Source organism: Chroicocephalus ridibundus, chromosome 1, assembly GCF_963924245.1.
Source record: "Chroicocephalus ridibundus chromosome 1, bChrRid1.1, whole genome shotgun sequence".
Classification (NCBI taxonomy): Eukaryota; Metazoa; Chordata; class Aves; order Charadriiformes; family Laridae; genus Chroicocephalus; species Chroicocephalus ridibundus.
Genome location: NC_086284.1, coordinates 136,683,396 through 136,700,394, shown reverse-complemented (window position 1 = coordinate 136,700,394; position 16,999 = coordinate 136,683,396). Strand labels below are relative to the sequence as shown.

The 16,999-nt window shown below is 42.1% G+C and overlaps 1 protein-coding gene across 1 annotated transcript in view; it reads right to left on the bottom strand.

Annotated features, from left to right (window-relative positions):
• The window catches only part of ATXN10 (ataxin 10), a 108,102-nt gene extending 91,956 nt beyond the window's left edge, over positions 1-16,146 (bottom strand). Inside the window, exons 1-3 of the mRNA XM_063322628.1 lie at positions 15,997-16,146; positions 11,845-12,036; positions 8,591-8,673 (exon numbers count right to left, since the gene is read on the bottom strand). Of these exons, the coding sequence (XP_063178698.1) occupies positions 8,591-8,673; positions 11,845-12,036; positions 15,997-16,121 (400 nt within the window). The 5' untranslated portion in view covers positions 16,122-16,146. The remainder of the gene's footprint in view (positions 1-8,590; positions 8,674-11,844; positions 12,037-15,996) is intronic.
• Positions 16,147-16,999: the final 853 nt, after the last annotated feature.

The window sequence follows — 16,999 nt, the reverse complement described above, 5'->3', positions numbered from 1 at the left end:
AAAATTAGCTGGTCTCAGTTTTCCAGTGCAATTCCAATTTGCAAATGGTTGAGTGCAGAACTAAGAACAGGTCTAAGAAAAGAAACATCTTATGTTTCATTTCACTGAGTGAGGACAGAACTCAAAGGTTTATTTCATAGAATTATAGGGTTGGAAGGGACCTCTGGAGATCATCTTGTCCAACTCCCCTGCCAGAGCAGGGCCACCTAGAGCAGGTCACACAGGAACACGTCCAGGCGGGTTTTGAATGTCTCCAGAGACAGAGACTCCACCACCTCTCTCTGGGCAGCCAATTCCAGTGCTCTGCCACCCTCAAAGTAAAGAAGTTCCTCCTCACGTTTAGGTGGAACTTCCTATGTTCAAGTTTGTGCCCATTACCTCTTGTCCTGTCCCCGGGCACCACTGAAAAGATCCTGGCCCCATCCTCCTGACATCTACCCTTTAAGTATTTATAAGCATTGATAAGATCCCCCCTCAGCCGTCTTTTTTCCAGACTGAAGAGACCCAAATCCCTCAGCCTTTCTTCATAAAAGAGATGTTCCAGTCCCCTAATCATCTTGGTAGCTCTCTGCTGCACCCTCTCCAGCAGTTCCCTGTCCCTTTTGAACCAGGGAACCCAGAACTGGACACAGTACTCCAGATGTGGCCCCACCAAGGTGGGGTAGAGGGGGAGGATGACGTCCCTCGACCTGCTGGCCACACTCTTCTTGATGCACCCCAGGATGCTATTGGCCTTCTTGGCCACAAGGGCACATTGCTGGCTCATGGTCACCCGGTTGTCCACCAGGACTCCCAGGTCTCTTTCCACAGAGCTGCTCTCCGGCAGGTCAGCCCCCAACCTGTACTGGTGCATGGGGTTATTCCTGCCCAGGTGCAGCACCCTACACTTGCCCTTGTTGAATTTCATAAGGTTCGTCTCCGCCCAACTCTCCAGCCTGTCCAGGTCTCTCTGTATGGCGGCACAGCCTTCTGGTGTGTCAGCCATCCCTCCTGGTTTGTGTCATTGGCAGACTTGCTGAGGGTGTACTCTATCCCCTCATCCAGGTCATTGATGAATATATTGAACAGGACTGGACCCAGTACTAACCCCTGGGGAACACCACTCATCACTGACCTCTAGCTAGACTCTGTGCCCCTAATCACGACCCTCTGAGCTCTGTCTTTCAACCAGTTTTCTATCCACCCCACTGTCCATTCATCTAGCCCACTCTTCCTAAGCTTCCCTATGAGGATGCTGTGGGAGACCGTGTCAAATACCTTGCTGAAGTCAAGGTAGACCACATTCATTGCCCTCCCCTCATCTATCCATCCAATCATTCCATCATAGAAGGCTATCAGATTAGTCAGACGTGATTTCCCCTTGGTGAATCTGTGTTGACTGCTTCTCATAGCTTTCTTTTCCTCCACATGCCTTGAGATGACGCCCAGAATGAGCCTTTCCATCATCTTTCCAGGGATGGAGGTGAGGCTGACCGGCCTGTAGTTCCCCGGCTCCTCCTTCTTGCCCTTTTTGAAGACTGGAGGAAAGCCAATGTCACTCAGGCACCTCGCCTGTTTTCCAGGACCTTTCAAAGATGATGGAGAGCAGCCCAGCAATAACTTCCAGCAGCTCCCTCAGCACTCTCAGGTGCATCCCATCGGGGCCCATGGACTTGTGAATATCTAATTGATCCCTCACTCGATCCTCCTCAACTGAAGGGAAGTCTTCTTTCCCTGTTACTTCCCCCAATGCCTGGGATTCCTGAGGGCTGGGCCGAGCAGTAAAGACCGAAGCAAAGAAGGCATTCAATTTCTCCTAGCCTCTCTTGACGAAGTAGAAATCACCCGAATCACTTAACTGGTATTCATTCATTTTTGTATTCAGGAATATTTTGCAAACGTAGCAACTCATAGCTTCCTGTTTTACTCAGATTCTTCTTCAGGAAAACAAAGACATTTAATTAGACATCCCCATTTCTGTAAGCCTTTGAAAATGACTTTAAATTAATAACTTTTTAGTTGTTACCCAATGCAGCTCCAGGGAATTTCTGATCTCTTCCTCATTTCTTTCCAGGGATCACTCACAAGGAAATGTGAACATGATTTTTTAGTACTAGATGAACTCCTACATCTTATGATTCAGTGGCTTTTTAACACAGCATGACTTCACCTTTAAGCATTTACAAAGAAATAAAGTATCTTTCTTTGCTCAATAGTGTGATGTTCTGCAGACCTCAGGAGAAAGTTTTTGTTTTGTTATTTCATCAAAGATGAAATGCTTCCATCGCATCTGGCTTTTGCAAGAAATAATATCTCTGGAAACTATATATAGCCTAGGTTCCTTACCTCTTATGTTTTAAGCACTTGCGCACCCTTATGCTTTTTTTTATTTAAATCTCTATGAACGAGCAATATTGTTTTTATTTTTACACAGTTCTGAATTCCAAGATTACTTATTGCCATTTCTTCTGCAGAGTAATTCTCTTACACACTGACAGATGAAAAAGCACTTTCCAACAAACTTTCTTCCTAGAACATGATCATGCCACAAGGCAGAAATTGGTCAAGAGCAATTGTTTCTTCCTTAACAAAAAGAAAATATGCACAATAGCTGATCAGGCCCAAATCAGTTTGAGTACTTAATGAACACTGAGTGAAGCTGAACCCAAGCTATTATTAATTCTGCTGGCAGGCAGAGGGGAAAAAGGCACTGAAGAAGTTTCAGATTCATTGTCGTCGTCTTTACCTGAACAGCATCACAGGCCTTCTCCTCTTCTGCTCAAAGCAAGAAACATTTCTTTATAGCTCCCTTGTAAGTACATGGCATTTGGAGTATTTTCAAAATGTTTAAAACAAGATAGTCCATATTTTCCTACACATCCTCCCCCAAGAAAGGAGGTGTGAGCAGGTGTTAGACATATGATATTCATGTTGCCAAACATCCTACCACAAAACGCTCAAGTTATAATAAGCGCAGTATTAAAAAAAAAATCTACATAGAGTTATCTTTCATCACGGCTTTTAAAGGAATGTTTTAAGTTCTGTTCTAAATAGGGTATCTGTAGCAGTTTAACTGCACCTGAACACTTTGCAGAAAATAGGAAGCAAAGTCAAATTCCTGTTCAAGGATTCAAGCTTATCATTCACTACAGTTTGTCCAGCGTTTCTGGATTTCATAACATTAAGAGCAGCGAATGACCTAAACCGTTGAACACCAACTTGCACATCTGGATTCTGATTTTGAATGAGATCTCCAGGAGTACCCATGACATTAACATAAGCTGTTAATATTCTCCCATTAATGCATGCTTATGCAGCTCACCCTGGTTGGTTAAAACCCCTAAAAAACTTCAGAGGCATGGCATCAGCACACCATAACAATAACAATACCCATGCTACTTCGTTTAAAGCTAGCTCAAGTATCACCAGCAGCCTGGCATGAAGGAACGCTGGTGCGATGCTCCGAGCACCCCTCTGAGGCACACTCAACAGTGCAGTACGGCTCTGCGGCTGATACGGCGCAGTTGCACTTGGTTCTGCTCAGAAAGGACAATCAACTCATTCAGAGAACTTGCACAACAAATTGTCCCACGCAGGGCAACTATCAGGCATTCAATGCCTTTTCATCCTAGAGGAGAGAAAAGTATTTTGGCAGATACATACTTTTTAAGCAATTATGTTGGAATTCAAAGCACATTCTTCAGCATCGGCAATTATTTTGAAGCTGTGAAAAGTTTGAGAAGATCTATGTACAAACAGAAAGATTAAAGCTCCTTCTGTCCAGGATGGGGTGGGGGTGGGAATCAATGAAAGGATCAAATGGGACACAGCCTATTGAATATAAGCTTGCTTCAGAATAGGCATGCCCTCACTGCAATTTATTAAGGAGAAACAAAGCTATCTGTCTTTTCCAGATTTCAGAGTAGGATCCTAAATCCAGATCTCACACTCTGGAATCTAAAGATCCATCATCTTGACAAACTTCAATGTACCTTCCCAAAGGTCTGTTAGATTCTGCTGGAAAGCTTAAGATTTGCCATTGGAAAAAGGAAAATAAAACCCAAAAAACCAACCCAACAACCAAACCAAGACACATGCTATGAAGTGAAGGAGATTTTCTACTTGGGCTTCTGACAAGGATATTTCCTATGTCTGCTGCAATCCCTAACATACTGAACTACTTCTTAGCTCTTAAGAGATCTGGGTCTGCTTTAAGTTCAGTTAAAGTTCATCTGGCAGCTTCATCAGCCTGCTCCTCTGGCAAGCGTTCTTGGTCTTTGTACCCACAGCAGAAAAAAACCAAAGCAGCTTGCTACGGTGAGGCTTTTTTAAAAATTAAAAAAATAACCAAAACAAAAGGGATGTGGATAGGTTATTAGGAAAATTCCGTTAAATCTATATTCTGCAGAGACTTAATTTTTTTCCTAAGACTAAAGTAAAAATTTTAATATCTTATTAGCTATTTGTTGGAAGACTGTGGTCTCAAATCAATTAACAAAGAAATGTAATGGACCTTCTTGCACGAAACATTTCCTGCATCTTCAACCCCTATTCAAATTAATTCTGAACTGGGGAGAGAGGCGCAGCATTTCTCATCTTCCCTGTCTTCCCACTAGGAATATGCAAGCTCTGTAATCTAAGAAGTTAAGTACCTCCTTACACAACCACTCACCTTCAGCATTTATAGTTTTAAGAACACTGAGGTGAAGTCCAGTTTTTGGATACTGTCCAAGAAGTGTAGCCCTTGAATTTTTCTCTACTTGACTGGGAAGTTCTATCTCTTGCAGAGAGCAGGAGAGGGGACTACTGAAGCAATAAGAAAACAGCACATTTACAAGTACGTGTGACTTATCTGACACAAATCAGTCTTGACACTGCTCAGAAGAAGGGCTATGAATTGTTAAACACTTCCTAAACATCATTGCCTATGATCTCCCTGCGCTCATCTAGCTGTTGCCTTTTGCTGTGTAACTCCTTAAAGCAGGTTCCCTTCTCTAAATACTACAGAATATGAACTGGTCAAGACAAAGTACTACTATGTATTATAAGCAATTATGAGAGGAGAAACTAGGCTATGGAATGCAACTAAAATTAATTTAGGACGTAAGAAGGGAGGAAAAGTATGGACAAACAGCTACCTGTAGCAACACCATAGGGAGAGGCCTAAAAACATTCTTTTAATATATGTATTAAAAAGAAAGATTATTATTACAGCGATGGCTGGCTTGCACGTGGGGTTGGAGAATCTTTATATGCCATATGTATGATTTAAGTAGTTATTTTTAAACCTATCTGAAGCCTTAAAGATCTATTCCAGGACAGATATACTAACTCACCTTTGGGTTTTCTGGCCCATTGCCTTTGTGGCATATCATTTACTCAAAACAACAGCTTTTTCCACAGATGGCTGGTAAAAGTACATTAGAAGCACACAGGAATTTAACTAACTTTTTATAGCATATTCAAAAAAAAAAAAAAGAGAGATATGCTGAACACTTGCACTAGAGTTGTTTCAGTAAATATACAAATACAAATTAACCATGTATATAACACTTGGGCCTAAGATAAACTATTAAAAGAAGTATTTCTCCTAGCAGAAAAGATGCAAAGGAGTCTGGATTTAACTGAATGAATCTTAGCAACAGTTTTTAATTACAGTACCTTGCACAGCACCTCCTTTTTTGCTGCTTTGATCACTAATATATTGTTAGAACACGCAGTTTATACCCTCCCTTAGAGCCATCACGCTGGTCACAGTCACGGCCAGAGAATATATACTTTTTTCATTTTTCAGAATATATACTTATTTCATTTCTGGTTTTATCCATTACAAACTGTACTACACTAAACTTTCCTACAAAAAGTTACCACACCACTCAGAGACTTACCAGTCTTAACAGTTACCAACGGATAAAAGAATAAAAACATACCACAAATCAGGTTAAAATAATTTTTCAGTCTGCATAAAGAAGTTTCAATCATCATCTTCATAAATACAGTAATGTTGGAACTTCAAATTTATTTAGCCTACAATGATTTGCTCTGGGAATTTTTCACAGGGACAGGAACTGAAACATTATTTAGTATTGTTCACTCTGCACTACAGCATCACCTTTTTATCCTTGTATTTTGTTGCTATGGAAGGAACATGAAGGTATTTAAAATACCTTAAGGATATAAACAGGCACCAAGAGGGATCATCAAATCCAAGCAGCCATTTAAAGGAGAAAACGAGACACATATCCAAATGAACAACTTGAAATATTCCACTTAACACCTAATTATATGCTAGAAGAAAACATACATGCTACTGTAGCCTATTGACCCGATTTCTTGTACGGAACGTGAGGAGGAGAATCATGAAGCAGAAATAAACACGGGAACATTTACTAATTTCATGGGCTGCTTTTGTTTCAACAGTGCAATTAGACCATAAAGTCTTATTTAGCAATTTGCCTCACTTTTGAAAGTATGACTAATAATCCACAGTTGAATGTAACTGTTAATTTCTGAGGTACACCCTGCATAAGGGGATGGTGCTCTAGGCACAAAGTTCATCAGATCACTCAGCAAGGAATTAGCATCACTTGCTTGTCTAGAAATTTTTGTTGTACTAACATAAATGGAATACCTAAGCCATGCTCATCACAGATGTTTCCCAATGAGATGAATACCATATACAGTACCAAACAAACCATCTATCATGGGTCAATGCATCAAATACATCAAATTTATAGCTCAACGCCTTTGTTGAATGGCTATGTAGAGTAAGAGTGACAAAACACTTTGTACTGAAATACTGTTACAAACTTTCTGGTCAATGCCCCCTTAATTTTCAATGTCAATAAAAAGAGATTTTACAACATCCTCTGGCTAGGAAAAGGAGTCTGAAACAGTTAATCAAATTACCGGGTTCCACCCCCTCCTTTCTTTTTTGCTGAGTAACATTCACTGCTGCTTCTTCAGATCCCAGCAGCAGGAGAAAAGCACAGACACATATGATAAACCATCAAGGAGGCGGTCAGCAGCCACAGGACTGAAGGGGAAACCTCAGGCCATGCATGTAACCAACAAGGGGTACATCCTGCTCACTCTCTTGCAGATGCTGGGAGGCACCACTGAAAGGTAGTATTCTCACAACACAATTCTTGATGCTTTGAGTAAGCTGAAGGTGGGAAGTCCACTTCCCCAGGACAGCCTTTTCAAGCCTACTGCTGTCATGGACCCTAGCAGGGACAATGTCAGGCTGGACAAAACCAGCATTTTAGTTCCCATCGCTTTTCCTTTTCCCTTACTGGTCCACGAAGGGGTTCACAACTATGCGGCAAGACATTCTTGCCCTCCATGCCAGTCCTCCCTGTCCAACCCTGTGACACAGCTTGAGAGTCACTCCTGTGTGCTATCAGTTCCTCCTCTTTACGGTCATTGAGCAAGTCCTCTTTTTGCCATCTGCAGGGTTTAGTTCTGGTTCTCCCACACTGAAGGACTGTGCTAGCATCAGTGATCCTTCCCTGGAAGAAGGATTCCAGCAGCTGGTGAAGGAGTGAATGTGGCTTAAGCATAATACTATCACATGCCTGAAAGGCTTCATTTTGAGCCAAATACAGGAGCAAAAGGAAAAAAGCAGTACCTTGGACTTCACTATTCTTTCCCAGCTTCATAAAGTTGTCTGAGGGCAAGTTACTGTATGACAGTAGTTTCAAATTGCTTTCACAAAATGATAGAAAGGCAGCAACAGGAACCCAGTAAAAACCTCATCCAAGTAAAGGGATTGAAAAGAAATAAAAGTAGCAAGAGAAACCAAACGTTCCCTTCTCTCTGCAACCACAGACAGTAAAGACTGGGGTCCAATGCCCTGTATTAAGCTCCACATGCACACACAGTGAAATGCAGCTTGTGAAGAGATTTACTGAAAATGCCTTAATATCCAGTGAAATAAGCTCATTAGAAATCAGTAGCAATAACCACCATTAAGGAGGAAGGATACTACAGTCAGATTTTCTCCTAACTGCATGAAAAGAAAAGAAAAAACTCATCCATTAAGGAAATGTGAACACTACTCAAATCAGTACTTGGTTCTTGGCAGGTATTACCCTGACTGGCCAGCAACCACAGTACAGAAATGAAAATTAAAAGATAATTTTAAAAAGTCACAGACAAAATTTGTTTCCTGGAATCAGATAAATTATTTCAAGTGTCATCAAAATAAAAAAGGAGTATTTTTACATTTCACTATGTTCACAGATCAAATAAAAAGACAGCAAAACAGCAGAACATATTTTGAATGGAGGTATTACAGCAACTTTTCCTTTTCACAATTCAAATATCCTGGTTAATTTTAAAGAACTTTCCACATATCTTTCCTTTAACAATCCATAGAGAATAGTTGAGGGGAAAATACGATGGGACTAGACTTGGGGTCGAGATTTTTTTCAAGCAGCATAAGAGAAGGCGTCCCAATTCTTAACTGCAATTCAAGAAACAACTAAGCTTACTTATTAAAAAAAGCATCAGTAAGGTGTCATCATACCACCACCTGGCTCCCCACGTAAAAAAAAAAAAATCATGCAGACTACGCAGACTATATATTCAACAAAATCCACAGCCTTACCAGTTAATAACAATTCTTCTTTGATTTGTATTCCATGAAGCAATTTGATCAAATGGACAGATGTAGAGATGAGACCCAAGTTCCTATCATTAAATTGGAAAAAAAAAATCACTTGATATGAAATACACTTAAGTAAAGCAAAAATGCTTTTCACTGAAGTTAACAAAGTCTTCAACATCTTCAGAAACTCTGAAATAAAAAGTGGTTTCTTCTACTTAACTGTGCCTAACTATCAGTAGCCACACTACTGCCATCAGAAGCAAAAGGAACAGGTTTACTGCATTAGCCTACATATTAATAATTTTGGACACAGTACCTCCAGAGCTAAGTACCCTTTCTTTTCTTCTTGCTAGTCTTCTAAATCAGATGTTAAAAATTAGCAGGTTATTCCTGTAATTTAAACAGCTTTATTTGTGTAAAAATTTTGCTTTGTTTGATGTTCCAGTGTTCAGGGAAAGCATCAATGTACGTTACTTCGTAATAACTTTGAAGATTCTAAATACCAACGAAGTGATTAGTGACTGCCATTATACTGTTATTTTTCCTCCTAAACATGAGGAAAAACTTCTTTAACTTCTTTACATCAAGGGTGGCAGAGCACTGGAACAGGCTGCCCAGAGAGATTGTGGAGTCGTCTTCTCTGGAGATATTCAAAACCCACAAGGACACGATCCTGTGCAACCTGCTCTAGGTGAACCTGCTTCAGCAGGGGGCTTGGAATAGATGATCTCAGAGGTCCCTTCCAACCCCTACCATTCTGTGACAGCCATAAAATGAATGGGGCCAGTTCAAAGGGAAACACACAAAACTCTCAGAGGGAAGCAGGGAAGGTGATGTAATCATTTATCCTTTCTCCAGTGAGAAGGGATCATAGATAGAATCTCAGAAGGGTTTGGGTTGGAATGGACCTTTAAAAAAGTAAAGCCATTTGGAATGAAAAACACCAGAATAATGCTACAGGTAAAGATCAGCAATCCTGGAGGTAGATAACATACATGCCAGGATGTGCAAGCAACAGGAATAAAAAATGAAAGTCAAAGAACTCAGTATAAGCAGATGAAGTTTTCAGCCTTAACTCATTTGTACTTTAGTAGTTAAGCTTTTTGAGAAGGGATTAGCCAAGACAGAGTGGCTGAAACTTCGGAACATGGCAATACCATTTCTACCAAACCTATGCATGAGTTACTTAAAAAAAATATCATCACATATGAGTGCTGAATAATTGTCTTCCGCAGATGTTTTCTAGACAAACATATACTCCTTCTCATTGAGCTCTAACAGAGAGAAAGATACATTTATAAATATATAATACACGCATGCACACTGGTATACATACAATCTATTAAAATCAAAATGTTGCCCATTCCTTCTGACACCAAATTTCTTAACAGCACACAAAGCACAGAAACTGGCCCTGGAAGGAACAAAGCTTCATATTTCCCAATAGCTTAAAAGCTGTTACACAATCCTTGTGTTTACAATCTTTGCATTCCTTCCTAGAAATAATCGGTTTTGATTTCGATCAAAAAAACCTGTTGTTTGAGGGGTTTTTCTGAATATCTGAATGTTTCACACTTCAACATCAAAGGCACATAATTTTCTTTCCATTTACAACTGTTGATCATTCAGGACATTTAATTCCTAAACAAGTTGTGCATTCGCAACTGTTTGAAATCAACACAAACATATGGCTAATACACAGTGGGCTCAAAGCACCCAGTGTAGTATTAAAAGGAGCATAAATTCTTATGCCGCTACAAAGCCAAAACAGTATCCGATGAGTAACCCATTGAGTCCTTCACTGTTAGAAACATGGTGAGAACTTTCTGTCCACACAGGCCTTCCCCTCCTGCAGTCTAAAGGAAAGTATAATTAGCATCCAGCTTCCAAAATAAGCAAGGCTATGCTAACTGCCTAGTGAGGGCAAGTATGCAGCACAGGTATGACCAGTGCAGAGCACATGTTTGTTTAGAAGCAGGTTGGATATCTGAATTCCATTAGAAAGTAAAAATTACCTGAATTCCATTAGAAAGTAAAAGCTATCTGTAATTAGGTTGTATTTGTCATGCTACTGAAAAGGGCAATCCTACCAACTCCCAGCCATGCAATTCTGTTTCCCCCTTTTTGTTAACGTGAGTAACTGTGGAGCTACAGTAAGTTACAATAAGGAACCCAGTCTGGCTGAATATCCATCCAGCAAAACTTTATAAACAAGCATATAATTTTCTGTCAGATCAGTTCTTTGACCCACAACACAATCACGAGTGTTAGCACTGCCAGGAACAAAAAGGTAAGAGCTTGAACTTAGATTGACCTTATTCTAAAACTAATGCCTTCTAAGAAAAGTCCTGCAACTTTTGTGGCATTAACAAAATTCTGCCGCAGCACAGAAGTTGCGACTTTGTCCCATGTCAAATTTATATTTAGTTCAATAAACCAAATTTGACCAGTCCTAAGAAACTAAATTTTAAGACTGTAAGACAATTCTTCATGATCTAACAAACTTGTAACAGGGCTTTTTTTGAGAGGTGGGGGGGGTGTTTGGTTGATTGGTTTTGGGTTCTTGGCTGGGAGGGGGGAGGGGTGTTTTTGTTGGTTGTCTCTTTTTTTTTAAAAAAAAAAAAACAAACAAAAACCAAACAGCAGGTAGACTACCAAGTTTTCAGTAACTACAGATGGTTGCATCCCAGCCCCTCAATGTTGCAACAGACGCAGGCAAAAAAAAAAAGAGAGGCTAAATAACTTAAGGAGCCAGCCTGACTTCTTATTATCCATTAATATCAGTTTACCTATATATGTATCAGGGTTGATATGCACAATTCTACATGCTATACTTCGCCATGAGTACCAGACAGATCTAAATGGACCTTAAAAAACCCCATACTAATCCTGTAACTGATAATTAAGACTATTTACTTATTCATTATGTTATCCAAAAAAATTAAAGAAACGAAAGAGAAAAAAGGATAGTTCTACAGTCAGACTTCAAACGGCTTACATCATTTGCATAATCAACTCGTACTAAGGACACAAACACTTTGTTCTATTATTCAGCAGTGCCCCCAACTCTGACCTACAAATAGGTCAGCTATTTTTGTTCCTTGCATACTTCATTTCAAGTGATTGCATCAAGCAGGAAATACCAGTTAATAAATCAACTAACACAGCAGTGTAAAATAAGAATCTCTATATAAAACCACACAAACATCAGAAGGTTATATTTTTGTATGGGTTAAAACGGATCATAACTATACCTCATGACATGTTGATTCTTGGCACACTCAACACAGGCATTCCTCAGACATCTGAAACACTCAGCTATGAGCAGCAGGCAGGTGTCTAGATCTACCAATTCACAGGAGTCCTTGTAGACCTGCTCAATTTCATTTGAGGCGCTCATCAGGATTTCCAGAAGATTCCGAAATACACTTTCTTCTGCCATTTCTCTGAAATAAATAAATTTGTAGTGAACAAAAAAAAGTGTGCCACTGTCAAAAAGCATCCTATTATGGCAGTTATGCTTCTTATTGTAAACCCTAAGATGTTTCTGCATCAATCTGTAACTATCCTTAGTATACAAGGTCTTTCCAGTAGAAAACATGTATGCACAAAGTTGTCCCACTAGGCTTTTCATAAAAGAGGCTGTGAGGGAGTTGTGTTGTTGCCTTAGCATTCCTATAGCTTTCCAACAGCTCTCTGGAATCCAAAAACCAAACAAACACAAAGTGTCCCTAATGCATACAGACAGCACGATTATACATGACACTGCATGTTGTTTTAAGAATCAGGAATTGATTTAACTAATGAACACAGTTTAGATGTTTAACACTAGATGTTTCAGAAGAAGGAGGCATCAAAAGCTCCATTATAAAATAGCCTGCCACAAATTTCAACAGAGGGAGAGTCATGAAGAACACCTGTGGCTGCACTAGCATCATTCTGAAGTGTGTGAATTAAAGCCAAAGAAGGAAGTCAACTCTGTCTACTTCAGCAGAAAACTACACATAAAAAAAAAAATACCATGCCACTTCTTAAGAGTATCAAGACCTAGGAAAACAACACTACAAAACCATAAGCACATAGACAGCTATTATACGAACGGATAAGAGAGCTGATGCTGCTGCATCAAACTCCCCAGGAACAAAGCACACATCTGCAGATGATCTGTTACACAGATACACAAAATGCTTCCAAACTACAGCTATTTACACACTCTCTCCCCTGATTTTATGTTCAGAAAGGAGATGAGGGCAACACAGTACTTTTGATCAGAGTCAAAAAAAGGAAAATCCAGACACAGCTTCCTTGAATCTTAAACAGACTTGTACTCAAGATCAAACAGGAAAATTAGGATCTGAGACATAAGGTTGGGAAAAACCTGCTAAGCTATAAACAGAAGATAGTGGGATGAAATGGAAAGTAATATTCAACAAAATACCTTCTCACAAAAAACTTTTATTAAAAGAGAACTTAAAAATTTCATGATCAAACATTAGTAGATGATACAATATTACCTGTGTTCTGCTACTTCCTCAAATGTCTAAACGTTTGCACAATTAGAAATTTTACCTACCCTTCAACATAAGGGATCGCTTATGCGATCACACCTCCATAAACCAAGCCATTGTAAACAATACCATTAAATTACTCTAACAATAGGTATCAGATCTCCAGGAAATACGTATTTTTTCTACAACCTCACAGTGGATCAAGACCGACACACTTACACAATCTCAAGCTACGTAAAAAAAACCCACACGACAGCACCCATGAGAATTATCGACAGGTAGGGGAAAAAAACCAACCAAGCTACATTTTACAGAGGTGTAATACTGAGGGGGCAATATACCAAAGTGGCAAAAAGACAGACTGAAAGCAGACCTGGTCCTCAGTCACAAAGAAAACAGTGGAGCTATATAACCAGAGAAGATTGGAATTGGTCTGCAATTCTTCCATAACCTTTCCGCTAATCTTTAAATATTAATTTATAAAGTTAGCAAGGAGCCTCTTCAGAAGCTTTCAGGAGAAAAAATACCTTCTATTATAACTAGGCCTTGACATTCATTACGAACTGCTCTCTGGATATTCCAAAAATTTCTGTTCCCTATGTTTTGTTGCTTAAGACAGGATGTTCACAATTTGCTGCTGCCACCTGTCCTTGATTTCAGCATCAAGTATTCTACAGAAATAGAAGAGGAAGCAGAAGCAAAGTGTACAACAGCTGAGCCCTCAGACAAGGAAGACATGCACAATTTCCCATTAAGTCAAAACAAAGTTAGAATTCACGTATCCATGCCAAAAGGAAGACTACTGTCACTCCTTGTAAGATCTAAGTACTTGATTGCTAAAAATAGAAACTAAAAAAAGATAACTTCCTAGTGAACACAGAGTTAAAAATATTAATGTAACCCTGTTCAAAAGACTAGCGCTCCAAAAATCATGAAACTAGCCGGGAATTAAGAGAACAACCCAGAAGTTTGCAATTCTATGTTTTAGGTACTTACACCATTCCACTCCTTTAGGCTGAGTACATAAAAAGCCTTTAAAGTATTTATCTTCACAAAATTCCTAGTATTCCTTCTTTTTGTAGAATAATAACGGAAGCATAAAGAAATTGGGTCATCCAGTGAGCACTGGGTCATCCCAACTGAGCACTTCCAGTGCTCAAAAGCACTGGAAGTCTCAAGTAAAGCACACAGCTGAATTCAAGCCTCACAAATTCCACACCAGAATCCTGTAGTTGAGGCATTATTTTACTCACCTTATTTGGTTCTGAATTACAGACTATCAGAACTCACATTTTTAAATTGTTTCCACAAGCATTGAACAATCAATCACGTCATAACAAGAGAATTGTAACTGAATACCACAATTTTAAATACCAAACATCCATTGGGTTGTGTCTTCTGGTTCAACAGCACCAATGACAGTATTTTCCACAATTGTCAAATTTATTGCCAAAGTTGCTCTCAGATCCATTGTGTCATGTCCTATAGGATATAAGCTAACACTACAGCCTTGTCTTTCTGGAAGGGGAACTACAGTGTCTATCTTCCAGACCACCTGCACTCATAAAACTTGGCTATTTTGGGGAATAGCTACTCCTCTGTCAGAGTGGCAGAGGTTTCAGGGAGAAAGGCAAGAAACAGGCAGAAAAAGCATCAGCATGTAAGCCAAAAATATGCACAGGTCCTCCTCTCTTCCTAGAAAAATTGAGATGAACACCAGAAGGTCTCCTGTACACACAAAGGTCACAAGGGAATATTTGTAAGCACATCTTCCTCCCTGCCCCCAACTTTTAAATATGAGTTTAATCAACAAAAATAGTATTGGGAATTAAAAAAAAAAAAAAAAAACCTAAAAAAACCAACACAACTTTATGATAAAAATTTCGATTTCTTCTTTCTTAGGTGTTATAACCTTCAAACAGCTATTGCTAGGACGAGTGAGCCTGAGCTTCCCACCAAACTACGCTGCCTCCCACCTTCCAGGAGAATGCAAACCACTACTGTATGTCCTGTCATGCAACTGAACCTCTGCAAGCCCAGCCTCTGCCAAAGCCTACAGTGTTGTGTGGCATAGCAGAGGTTCCCCCTGACCTTACAGGAATAGCGATGCTCAACACGGGCTCCCTACCTTCTCCGGTAACCACATGCTTTCCCTCCTTTCCCTTAAAGCCACTCAGGGGCATCCAACCTTTCCTCCCACTGAAGCCACGGCTGCCCATCCTGCTGCTGCACAGCATGTGCCCTGTCGACGAGACCTACAACCACTGCCCTCATCCCAAGGCCTTACCCTCAGGCAGGCAATAAGCTGGCAGCCAGCAAAGCCTCACGCAGGCACGTCTTACCCACTTCTTGCCTCCGCAGATGGCTCACCATGGCTTTCTGCCCCACAGCAGCTATTCCTACAGCTACAGCCCACCTGAGCATACCTGCCTATAAGGGCAACTGTTATCGTCACTGCGACTGGGAGAAAAGCAAAAGCAGAGCTTTCCTGCCTGCCCCGAGCCTGCCACAGGCACCGGGATGCAAACGGACTGCCAGCTCCCCGTGGCACCCCAAGGGAAAGGAGGGGAGAAAGGACAGGTCGCCCCCACCGGCCCCGGGCCCCACGGGTGACCCCTGGGTCCCACACGAACAGCCCCCGGGGGGGTGAAGCGGGGAGGCGCAGAGACTTCACAGCAATAACCGGCGGCACCCTGCGAGCACTGCGGGCCCTTTCACTGCAGACACCCGGAGGGACAAGACTGCCCTCGGAACGTAAGCGAGCCCTGCCCGCCGGTACACGGGGGAGCGGGCGGGCCGCCGCGGGGACCACCCAGGCCCGCCGTCCCCGCCGCTTCCCGCAGCCGGAGCTCCCTCCCCCGGCCCACGTGGCCGCGGGCGGCCCCTCCTCCCCACTACCTGGGCTGCGCCTCCCGGAACAGGCCCGCCAGCCCCCGCACGCTCTCCAGCCGGGCCTCCGGCGCGGCTGCCATGGCGTGACCCAGCCGCGCCGCCGCCGCCGACAGCGCTCCCGCCGCCGCCATCGCCTGTCCCGGCGCGGCCCAGCTCCGCCCCGCGGAAATGGCGGCGCAGCGCGGCCCGGCCCCGGCGGGTGAACGGGCGGCGCGGCGCCCCGAGGGACCCGGCGGTAAAATGGCCGCCGCGCTTGTGTGAGGGGTGCGGAGGGGAAGCGTTCGGTGTCGTGCCTCGCGTGGGGCCGCCAAGCCTTGACTTTACGCCCCATCTCCCTCGTGAAAAACTTAGGCTTGGGGACAGCTTTCAATTCGGCCTCCTTCGGCAGGCTCACAGGCTGCCCCTCGACTGTCCTGAGGGAGCAGGGAGAAGGCCGGCTGCGTGCCACAGGCCTGGTCCTTCTCTTAGTCCGGTCTGCTTTAAGGAATGCTTGCCTCTAAATGGTCCAAATAAGTATTTCGGTGTCTTCTAAACATACATATGAAAAGCTAACATACACACATCGGGGGAAAAAAAAAAATTAAATTTCCCGTGGGGCTTTGAGCAACCTGGTTTAGGGCGTGGTGTCCCTGCTCATGGCAGAGGGGTTGGAATTGGGTGATCTTTAAAGTTGTTTCCAACCCAAACCATTCTAACTAATTGTGGCCAAGTACTGTAGAAAGCCTCATTAGACTGGAACTGAACTAAATTTACCAAAGACAGTTGAAGGAACCTGAAAGCAATGCCTCCAACAGGAAGCCTATGGCAGGAAAACCTGCCATAGCGTATGGCAGGAAAGCGTGTGGCAGGGGATTCGCTTGTCTCCGTCCAGGCCTTCCTCCACTTTTCCCCACGTGACCCTGGCATCCCCAGGCCATGAAAGCGGTGCCTGGCGCTGGGGGGAGCAGAGGGGACGTCACCCCCATCCCAGAGCTGGCCCCGACACACCTGGTGGCTGAAGGCAGCATCC